The sequence below is a fragment of the Zingiber officinale genome, chromosome 8B, assembly GCF_018446385.1.
Source record: "Zingiber officinale cultivar Zhangliang chromosome 8B, Zo_v1.1, whole genome shotgun sequence".
Taxonomy (NCBI): Eukaryota; Viridiplantae; Streptophyta; class Magnoliopsida; order Zingiberales; family Zingiberaceae; genus Zingiber; species Zingiber officinale.
In genome coordinates, this window is record NC_056001.1 from 79172273 (window position 1) to 79183757 (window position 11485).

The window sequence follows — 11485 nt, forward strand, 5'->3', positions numbered from 1 at the left end:
ACACTGTTCTACTTACAGAAAAAAAATAATTCATAAATTGCTGCTCTAATTGTTTCCAACTTGTGATGCTTTGAGGATGGAGAAAATTAAACCAAGTCTTTGCCCTATCTTTGATACTAAAAGGAAATACCATCAATCGAACTGCATCCATTGAGACCCTCACAGTTTACCATATCACAAAGCCTCAGGAATTCTTCAAGGTGGAAATATGGATTTTCTGATATTTCTCCTCCAAATTTGAGACCTTGTATCATGGTAATTAACTCTGAGTCTAGTTGGAAACTCCTTGCTTCAATATCCTCACACAATCGGAGATAAAAATCTTACGGAAATAGGTGCAGAAAATTCTCTCAAAGGCCTACTTGACATGGTAGTGCTTATGGATATCTAAAGAAAATTATGAGAAAGAAAACAAAAAGTGAAGAATCAAAGATAAGAAATAAAATGTTATATGAAAAACAAGAAAGAAAATGCAGAATTTAAATTTCAAGAAAGAAAGTGCATAATGAAAATAAGAAAGAAAAGACAAAAGAAAAAAAGAAAAATGTCTAGAGTAACTCATGCTAATCAACTAATGTTAATCGAAAACCGTCCCCGGCAACGATGCCAAAAACTTGTTACGTCATCGCAAGTGCACAGTTATGTCGTCAGTAATACAAAAGATTATCGATCCCATAGGGACTGTTGATTAAGCACTAGTTAACTTCATATAATGAATTATCTAGACAATCTAAAATGGTTCACAAACATTAGCGAGAAAGAGAAAAGAGGAGAGAGAGTAAAGAGCGTAAGTGAATGAAGGGGGAATAGATACTAGGATTTGGGTTTCGTTGCGATGCTAGTTAATGTCCCTATGCATTATTCATCTCCCTAACTCCATACTTACACTCGTGTAGGAGTTCTAACTAGAGTCCAGTACAATCTTATGAAGATCGCACAGAAGAGTTTACCCAAGTTCTAAAGCCATTAAGTAGAAGAGGTAATTTAGGAGTCCAATTATAGGGAACATCCTTCTGTCACCAGGGCCCACGGTCCACGTTCCTAGATTACACAGATCACTTCCTAACGGTAGATTAATGCAATTAAGTAGAAGATGTAATTTAGGAAGTCTGATTATAGGGAACATCCTTCTCAAACAAGGGCCCACGGTCTATGTTCCTTGTTTACACAGATCACTTCCTAACTATTAATTTGGGAGAACCCTCTAAACTCTATTTAATTTTCCTAACAAGAATTGATCCCTGTTTCAAGGAAATGCCATAGAAAGTAAGGGATACCTTCTGTCACAAGGTCCTATGGTCTTATAATCCATGGCTCTTCCTCTACCTGGTGATCTAAACCCTGCATTTACATGGATTGACCTCACACACATTTCGTCAAACACATACAAGGCACAACACACATAGATGATGATATAAACAATTCACGGCATAGGAAAATATCCAAATACATAGTTTATACATCACAACACATCACAACTACTTCCTACATCCTAGATCTAGAGATCTACTCCATTACAAGGGAATTACAACCAAAAAATTATAAGTAAAGCAATCTACAACTCAATACATGGGGATAGAGAGAAGAGAATGCCTATCTTTGAAATGTAGCATCCTTAGAAGCGCTCCCTTGCTCCAGAGGAGGATGGATCATTGTGGATGAAGGAGAATGAAGCTCTAGGGTTTCTCCCTAAGGGGAGAACCCTTCCCCAAGGAGAGGGACGAAGTCCCAAACCAAAGATGAGGCAAAGAATTAGGTTCTTGACCCTTTTATACCTCGTCCAAACTACCTTGGAAAACTAGGATTATAGGGGTCCGGTAAACTGGGTTTTTCACTAATTAAACCAGGTTTTATCATGATTCACCTTGAACCAAAGTTGTAGCTATTGAAATTATCTACAATCTAATATTTGGATTGAGCCTTGTCTCTAACCGATCCGAAAGTTATGGTCCAGATGAACACACGGTTGGGAGGCACGGCCGTGCCATTTAGCATGGGTAGACAATGCTATCTCTCTGTTAGATCTGAATCAAAGTTGTAGATCTTGAAGTTAGATACATTTCAGTATAAAAATAGACCAAAACTCCAACCGAGCATAAAGTTATAGTCGTTTTATGATCGGTCTGCAATCTGCCCAGAATTTAGCACAGCCCTATTTTGGCGTGGCATGGCCTCATCCGGATTCCTCTCGGGTTGAGTTACACGGGCACATGGGCGTGTGGATCACACGGTCATGTGGCTCACAAAGCCGTGGCCTTCTTCTTCTCTGCCAAAGTCACACGATCATGTGGATTCACACGACCGTGGCCTTCTTTGCCTATGGATTGTTGGCACGGTCGTGTGCTGCCTGGCCACGGGGAGATTTGCATGGCCATGTGGTTCACACGGTCGTGACATGATTCAGTTTAGATTGGCCACACGGATGTGTGACCTACACGACCCAAGCTTGATTTCTTTTGGAGTTGCTCCCGTGTACATTTTTACTTCATTTTCGCTCCAATATGCATCCTGTCAATCAAAGTATACAAAGAGCAGATATCCGAACATAATATAATGGAAGTATGATATTATCATGAAATAGGGTGCAATAAACATAGATTATGCAAATGAAATACAAGTAGATGTGCGTCAAAACATGCATAAAAGTGTATATAATCTACGCACATCACTTCACTCACTAGGGCTTTCTATTTGCTTGGCTTCACTCATCAGGACTTTCCATCTGCCTGACTTCACTCACCAGGACTTTCACCTGCCTAACTTCACTCACTAGGTAATTCACCTAGCTTCACTCACCAGGATTTTTCATCTGCCTAGTTTCACTCACTAGGACTTTCACCTAGCTTTACTCACTAGGATTTTTTCATTGTCTGACTTCACTCATCGGGACTTTCACCTACCTAGCTTCACTCACTAGGTCTTTCACCTGGCTTCACTCACCAGGATTTCCCAACTGCCTAGCTTCACTCACTAGGTCTTTCACCTGGCTACACTCACCAGGATTTCCAACTGTCTAGCTTCACTCACCAGGACTTGCCTTTACCTACCTCCAGTTAGGGCTTTACCAGTCAAGTATCCGGTCAACCTTGACCTACTTGACACTTCTTTACATCAAACTGTTAGTTAGAACCCTATAGCCAATCATTTGATGATTGTTGTATAGACTCGTTGTATCATATTCTTGTATATTAATAAAGGCATTTGTTTTGGCTATTATACTTACTTGTATTGGTGCCAAATAACTAAGTATAATAGCATCCTTGAGTAGAAGGTTCTTACCTATATCAATCGATTGGTTGAATCGATAGTGAGATGATATAGGGAACACTACTCTTAATCATTCCTAGTCAAGTATTAACATTCAGGGACAATGTTAATACGACGAGACTAGCATGTAGGTCAACTCGATGACTTGATCTCACAAGTCATGGATATGGAGATATCAAGTTGACACATGGGTATGCATTAGAGAATGTATACTGAATGACCCGCCATGAGAAAGTATCATGGATCGTTATATAAGTGTCATATACTTTCTCATGTGGCTATTAGTATGACTACTAGTCCTTGGACCTGAAGTCACCATGGTTCCCTACATAAGGAGTTACGTACTTTGGTTTCGTCAAACGTCACCCGTAACTGGATGGACTATAAAGGCGATTACTGGATATGTAACAAATTATGCGGAGGGATGTGAGTGATGTAGATGAGATCTATCCCTCCTATATGACGGGAGAGACATCGATATTCTTGATTGAGTGAGACCACTAAGTGCATGGCCATGCCCAAATGAGTCAATATGAGATGTTGAGCTCATTTGATTGAGTGAGTCTACTTGGGATTCAAGATTTAGATTGATTAGAGGATGACACGGTCTATGCCTCACATTGATCAATTTAGATGTCAAGGATAGAAGGACACTTGTCATATATTGTGAAGAGTCACAATTAGTAGTCACAAGGTGATGTTGGATCTCAACATTCTTGTAACTTGGGTAGTAATGATGTGTTGCTAGATACCGCTCATTACTTATGCTTCTAAATGGGTTTAGGAGCATTGCCAACGTTACAAGAACCTATAGGGTCACACACAAAGGGCAATTAGATGGAGATTAGCTTCATTTGATGAACCTAAAGGATTAGGCTCATGTGATGAACCAAATTGGATTAAGAGTAATCCAAATTGAGCTAATTGAGTTGGACTCAATTTGGTTCATGTGTTAAGTGAGTCTAATTTAGACTTAGACTCATTTAATTAATTTAATTCAATGAATAGAGATTCATTAAATTAAAATTGACTTGAACCAATTGTTAGATTAGATCAACCAAGGGAGAGAAGTGGTCAAGTTTGACTTGACTTGAGAGGAAGATGAAGGGTCAAGTTTGACTTGACCATTTTCCACCTCATTGGTGAGTTGGCATTAAGTGGGCTTATGATGATGTGCCACATCATCAAGACCACTTCATGGTGTGCCACCTCATGTGGGAGATCAAGAGTTTTTGACTCTTGAAATTCCATGGAGTATATAACCACTCACTTGAAGGTGGCCGACCACTTTGTGGAGTTACTAGCTTGAATTGATTTTTCATTCAAGTCATCTTCTTCCTCAAGTTCTTCTCTTCTCTCCCTCTCCTCCCTTGGGAGAACCCTAAAAAGGTGCTAGCACACCTTTTTGTTTGGTCTCTCCATCTCTTGCTTGTGTGGATACACATAGAGGAGTGTCTACTTTGACACTCTCGAGATCCGGCAAACTTTGGACGAGCGGGATTAAGTGAAGGGCTTCGCATCAAGGGTAAAGCTCTTCTCCTTTGTAGAGCTAGTTTAGATCTAGGTTAGAAAACTCATACTCAAAGTTTTACGAAATTTTAATCTTCGCTCGGATCCGTGACATGGGAATTTCGGGGTTTCGACAACGCAAAAAGCGGTTTTTGCGGCCCGAAAAATCCAACAGTGGTATCAGAGTCACGTGCGAAGCGAGTATGAGTTTTAATTTATATTTTTATGAAATTACAGATCTGTAACTTTCTGTGAATTTATGATTTTTGGTATTTTTATGGGTATTTTTCTCATAGAAGCGAAGCACAAGTGTTTAGACACTTGTAGGCTTCGACTACCGAGAAAATATTTCCCAAACGGCAAGGTTTCACCCCAAATTATTTTGGGACAGCGGACTAAGGCACTGTAGGATCGCTTAGGAACACTCGCGATGGTTATATCGCGGGTAGGGGTGCTGCCCTTGACCCCTCAAGGGGATTCGTTCCACGATTGCGCCCGAAAATCGCTAAACGGAACTGCTGAGAATTTTTACTCATAAAAATTGTAATAAAAATTACAGAAATTTATAGAAAATACATAATTTAGAATTATGTATTATTTTGTGATGGTCATGGCCCAAAAGACCCAATTAGATTGGAAATTTGTGTTGTAATTCATATTATGGCCTGCGTGCCATTTTCTGTGATGTGCGTTCTGTATATGATACGCGACCTGCGCGTCGTGCCTTTCCTATTTTTATATTCCTGTTGTAAATAGTTTAGACTCAAATGTAACTTGAATTTCACTTTTGTAATGTACAAATTGGAGCGGTGGAAGATCCACTCGAGACGGAGTTACGAGGAGGGCGCAAGCAACACAAGGTGGTCAAGGAAGGAGCTTGCGAAGCTGTTGACCTTAGGTTGACCATCCGATCTTCTCATTGGCTTGAGAAGATCATAGTAGGGCCATGACTAATCACAAAATATATAATTAATTGCTTGTGTATGTATATGTGATGCATGCTAGAATAGTAATTAATTAGCGCCTTAACGATTAGATATAAATCGCGTACATGATGCGCCCTAACGATTAGATTAGATCTAAATCGCGTATACGATACACCTTATCAATTAGATTAGATCTCAATCGCGTCAACTCGTAATGCCTACCATGCCGTGATACCTATCACTACCTCGATCACATGTTGTTGTTGAATCTGCCAAAGCAGAGCAACACATATTATCTTGGTAGGGTACGGAGGGACGATTTTGGTCCCACCTATCAACGCATGGGTGTACAACTCAATTAGATTGAGTAACTAGTTAACTCAATTGGATCGAGTTTAACTATAGGCATTTTTCCAATGGTTGGTAGATAGGTCAAAATCACGTTTATATTAACTCTTGGGCGTATTAGCCAAAGCTAACTCGAGTTTTAATATAAATGAGGATCTTGATGGACCTACGCGTAGGCAATGGAGCACGGGTTGCTGCTCTTTCTGTAGGAACTTATCATCTATCTCTACCTTCTGGGCTTGTATTAGAATTAGATGAATGTTGTTATGTGTCTGCTTTAACTAAGAACATAATTTCAGTTTCTTGTTTGGACAAGAAAGGTTTTTCATTTATAATAAAGAACAAATGTTGTTTAGTTTATTTAAATGATATGTTCTATTGTAGTGCACCTATGATTAACGGACTCTATATTCTAGACCTTGAGAACCCTATCTATAACATATGTACCAAGAGGTTCAAGTCAAATGACATGAACCAAACTTATCTCTGGCACTGTCGCTTAGGTCATATAAATGACAAACCACTACAAGAAAAAAGCCTTACAACAACGATTTTTCACCGTTGTCGTAGCCCCTTTCGGACTGTTGTTAAAGGCTGTGTTGTTAAAGGGGGTACTCAAAGACAACAGTTTTTAACCGTTGTCTTTGAAGACAAAGACATCAGTTTTTACAACGGCGAAAAACTGTTGTCTTTTCCTTCAAAGACAACAGTTTTTCACTGTTGTCTTTGAGCATCTACCTTTAATAACAGGGTCTTCAACAACAATTTTAAACTATTTATGACAACAGTGAAAAACCGTTGTCTTTTTTTGATAAAAAATAAAAAAAATATTAAAATTTATTATACAATTTTCTAGTATTATAAATCATTCAAAATACTAAATTTGTAAATAAAATTTAACATATAATTTTCTAACATTCAAAAATAATATTTACAACATTCCGAAGAAATTTCAAAAGCAGCCAACAAAATGACAACGACACTATTAAAACAAAGGTAGAACAACACAACATCCTAATCCTAGAAGAGTAACACAACATCCTAATCTTGATATCCAGTTTTGAAGAGTTGGATCATTTGAACTACTTTTACCATGTACAACACTAGAAGAGTAACAAAACACTGCTTCTTAATTCTCCTAATCCTTCATCTTCTTCATCCTTGCCATGTTTGCATCATACTTGGATCGAAGTGGACCAAGTAGATAAAGAAAGAAGATAAACTAAATGCCTTCATGTTCTTCATCCTTGCATCTTAATTCTCCTAATCCTTCATCTTCTTCATCCTTGCTTCTTAATTCTCCTAATCCTTCAAACTCCACCTGAAAGAAGAAGATAAAGAAATGTCACTTGATCTAAACTAAATTCCTATGAATAATAAAAAAATCTGAAATCTCATAAAGTAGACTTAATTCATTAATAATGCATCATATTGAATGCCTCTCCATGACTAGCTTAATAGCCTGTGCTATAGACATGTCTTCATTTGTTTCATACCTGAGTTTGTTAGCCTATAAATGTTGAACAGTCATTTCACAAGAGAAATATTTCCAAGTTATCAGCACTGCAGATATAAGGTTAATAAAGAACTTGCCTCTTCCAGAATGGTTTCAAACACCTTACCAACTTTTTCCACTAGATCTTGAGGCACTTGATGTCCATCACCATCAAAGAGTGCGTAGCTGAAAAATAGAAGTAAATTTGTCTCCATAAGATTATAGTCTCCATGATCAGTGATATCTGTTAGTTATTCAGTTAACCATTACCTCTCCAAGTCATGATCATACAAGACAGAATTGTCACCAGAAGTTCGATAAATTGGTAGACCAAGTCTTCCAATCCAAGATGCCAATGGATTCTCGTTGCAGACACCATGCAACCTGAAGTGTCCAAATTAAAACTTCTAGTCACTGAAATTTTGAAGGCTGGCCACAATCCTCTTCAGAAGGAATGAAAACAAAAACACAAAAAAAAGAAGCATACCAGGCTGCTCCCATGTCAACAGGAAAACCAAATGAGTAGTTAGTGTGAACTCGACCACCAATTCTATCCCGAGATTCTAAAAGCACAACCTAAGGAATAAAAAATAAACTTCCATGTGATACAAATTTACCCAGCCACTTCACACACTGCATTCATATCAGAACTTAGAATCTAATATGTAAAGGCAACTGAAAAAACTGTTAATTTATATCGACATAACACCTGAAAAGCTGCATTTTTCAGTGCATGAGCAGCTGCAATCCCTGCAAATCCACCACCAATGACAATGGCAGAAGGAGAGTGAGATTGCCTTGCTTCAGTCTTCTGATAGAATGATGCTGCAAGAAAATTTAAGTCAATATATATATAGATATATATGTTGATGTGAAGCAGTAAAATGCAAACTAGAATATATTTTAACACCATGAAAAAAAACATAATTAATAATAAATCCAACACAAGAACAAGCAACATATTCTGTCGTGTTGTATATATATTTACCAAATGCATTTTCCTTCCACATGGTTGAACTCTAAAAATAATTCAGAAAGTACCCCAATAATAAGACTGACAACAGAAAACACCCCAAACATAAAAATTTAGTTTTATTTGCAATTATGACAGATAATCATGTAACTAGCTTTAGTATTCCCACAAAAAAAAGATATGTAACATAACAATATACTGATACAAAGAAAACTAAAGGGATGACCATTAAAGGAAAGAATACCTTAAATAAAATGAATTCAGAAAGTTCCCATAGGCTCTGGATTAATCCTTTAAGTTTACTTTGATCATGAGCTAAATCATTGCAGTGAATAGATTTAAATCGAAGTAGGTAAAATTCCCATTTTGGCAGCCTGTATACCTCACGAAACCCATCTACAATTTCACACTAGAGGTTGAAATCGAGCTCTTAAAAATCTTTAAACTTGATATACCGAAAGCTGGAATAGAGCAGGAGGCTATACTCACCAGAAAAATCCAAATTGATGCTGGAAATCATTGAAAAAGTTATGAGTAGATTCAAAACTCTACTAAGCTTGAACACCAACATCTCACGACTGGAAGCCCTAAGAATCGACCTGAAATCAGTCAAAAAATTGAAGATTTGTGACTAGAAATTTACGCAGAAATAGGTCACAAAAAGGACTCTATTTGGGCAGAAACAAGCATAAAAGATATGTAAGGAACAAAACCCCTCAAATGATTTGAAAATGAGGGAGGCGGGGAGGCGAAGGGTGTCATTGACAGTGGCGAGTATGCGGAGAAGAAGTTTGTCCAAGAGCAGCAGAGATCTCTTCCTCCATCGCAGGTTCGTTTTCATTAGGGTTTGTGTTTGATCACTGAGTCGCATGTTGAAGAGTGCATGATAGAGAGGCCTTTTAGTTGAGGCGGCAGCGACGCATATGGCAGAAGCGAACCTGAGGCCCATCTAGGATGGAAGGCAGTGGAGCATCTAGGGTTTTCGACGAGAAGATGCAGGAGGAAGAAGTAGAGGACACTTACTGTTAGTGGATTTCATGTCAGAGGTCTTGCTGGTGAGGGCGTCCTTAATGGACTCGTGGACTGCTGCTGCTCCTGTGCGGCTCCGGTGAGAGAGAGATTGTGAGAAAAGAGAAAAGAGGGACGGATTGAGAAGATAAATGGGTGGAATGCGGCGGCAAAAAACTTTCGGGGAGAGGGAAAGAAAAAAAGCGGGGCAAAAATTGGCGAATGGGAAAAAACGGCGAAGGAAAAAAAACACTAGTATTCAACATCACTTAATCGACAACGGCTTTTAAAAACTGTTGTCGTAATCCAAAAAAAAACGCACATAGACAATAGTTTTCAAAAACTGTTGTTGTAGCATTTAAAAACCGTTGTCGTAGTCTTAAAAAAACATAAATAGACAACGGTTTTTAAAAACCGTTGTCGTAGGCCAAAAAAATTGCTAAAAGACAACGGTTTTTGTTAAAACCGTTGTTAAAAGACAAAAAGACAACGGTTTGGTATAAAACCGTTGTCGTTTGAGTGTTGTTGTAAGGATTTTTTCTTGTAGTGAACGCTTATCCCAGCTCCATAGAGATGGTTTGCTGGACTCATTTGATTTTGAATCATATGAGACATGCGAGTCATGCCTTCTAGGAATTTTTCGGAATTTTTGGAAAATTTTCGGGAATTTTTCGGAGCTCGTACGGACGAGTTAACGTGGACAAAAACGAGGTCCGGAAAAGCCTGTTTAGGCTACCCCGTTTTAAAGAGGAAATGTTTGATTTTCTCCCTTTTTCTTTATTCTTTATCTTAAATTTTTCTTCGCCATTTTCTTTCATTGTCGCGCGCCCGAAGCCTCACCCTCTGCCCTAACCGACGCCGAGTGGTTTCTTAGCGATTTAAGCCGAGCGATTTCCCTTCTTCTTCTTCTCCTCTGCCCGAGCCGAACCGACGCTGCCCTTCTCCACATCGACGCCTCTGCCCTAGCCACCCGGCACAGCACGACAGTGTCGACGCCGTGTTCTTCTTGGCCGATTCGGCACCGTCGGCCACCAGATCTCGGTCCTTCTTCTGATTTACCGCCGCGTGCCCTAGCCGAGCCTGCCGACGCCGCTGCCTCTCTGGACTGGAGCAGTGTTGTCCTCAGCCCTAGTTCTCCGGCCGACTCCTCCTCCTTCCCGAGCCACACAGTGCCCTAGATTTGGGCCACAGCCGACCCCCATACAGCGCTGTGCCCTAGCTTGAAACCATCGGCCACAGTTCGATCTCTCCGGTGATCACTTTTGTTACTGTCCCTGCTATTCCCTAGTGCCGACAGAGAGAAAACCAGAGGAAGAACTTGGCTTCGTGCAGGTAAGGCATATTTGGGTATTAGATTTTTGACTGGGATGCTGACACATAGGGAGTAGTAGTTCTTTGCAGTGTAGGCAACAGAACTGTGGCAACAATAGTTCTGGCAAGAAAATTTCCTACAGCAGCTCTAGTTGGCCGTGAATTAACAGGAGAGGTTTCGGATTGAGGGTAAGGAGTTGATTGTTTCTTGCTGTAGCTTAAATCCAATTTGTATCTAAGGGTTGATTAGGGATTTGAAAACTAACCCTAATTAACCGTTGAATTTAATTTGGGTAGATTGAGATTTATGATTTAGGGGTTTTCCCTAAAATTGTTCTTAAATATTTTTATTTGGCTATTCGTTTAATTTGTAGCAAAATAAAAATATATGTTTGGTATTACAGGACTTTGACGCGAGACGAGTATCTCGGAGTCGAAATTGGACCTTTCTTTTGTCGGAGGCGGGTACTTTTGACTTATGTCATTTGATATACATAGTAGTGAATATAACAAGTTGCATTAATTATTTTTCTTATTTGTTCCGGTTAATCACTACCCGAAACTTGTTACATGATTGATTGATTGCTTGATTTACATCTCATGTATTCCTTACCTGTTGATACATGCTTATAGGGGCAGTGATATACC

At 39.1% G+C, this 11485-nt stretch overlaps 1 protein-coding gene across 3 annotated transcripts; it reads right to left on the reverse strand.

Moving 5' to 3' along the window:
* Positions 1 to 7325: 7325 nt before the first annotated feature.
* On the reverse strand, positions 7326 to 8836 carry LOC122017269 (polyamine oxidase 3-like). Of its 3 annotated transcripts, none has more exons than XM_042574833.1 (6): positions 8255 to 8659; positions 8033 to 8121; positions 7816 to 7929; positions 7644 to 7731; positions 7547 to 7560; positions 7326 to 7371 (listed from the first exon to the last, which is right to left on the reverse strand). In XM_042574833.1, exons 1-6 carry the CDS (start codon positions 8540 to 8542, stop codon positions 7353 to 7355), a joined length of 612 nt encoding a protein of 203 aa, XP_042430767.1. In that variant the 5' UTR covers positions 8543 to 8659; the 3' UTR covers positions 7326 to 7352. The 3 variants fall into 3 exon arrangements, with proteins under 3 accessions (XP_042430767.1, XP_042430768.1, XP_042430766.1); XM_042574834.1 differs by lacking the exon at positions 7326 to 7371 and adding an exon at positions 8763 to 8836 and having other exon boundaries at positions 7429 to 7560; positions 8255 to 8370; XM_042574832.1 differs by lacking the exon at positions 7326 to 7371 and having other exon boundaries at positions 7429 to 7560.
* Positions 8837 to 11485: the final 2649 nt, after the last annotated feature.

Bases quoted from the DNA above. Each gene is read 5' to 3' on its own strand.
- LOC122017269 (XM_042574832.1), bottom strand. From the start codon at position 8,542: ATGCATTTGGTAAATATATATACAACACGACAGAATATGTTGCTTGTT. The intron at 8,122-8,254 runs GTGTTATGTCGA...TTTATTCCTTAG, and splicing joins TGAAAAATGCAGCTTTTCAG to GTTGTGCTTTTAGAATCTCG. The intron at 7,732-7,815 runs GTAATGGTTAAC...TCTATTTTTCAG, and splicing joins TATGATCATGACTTGGAGAG to CTACGCACTCTTTGATGGTG.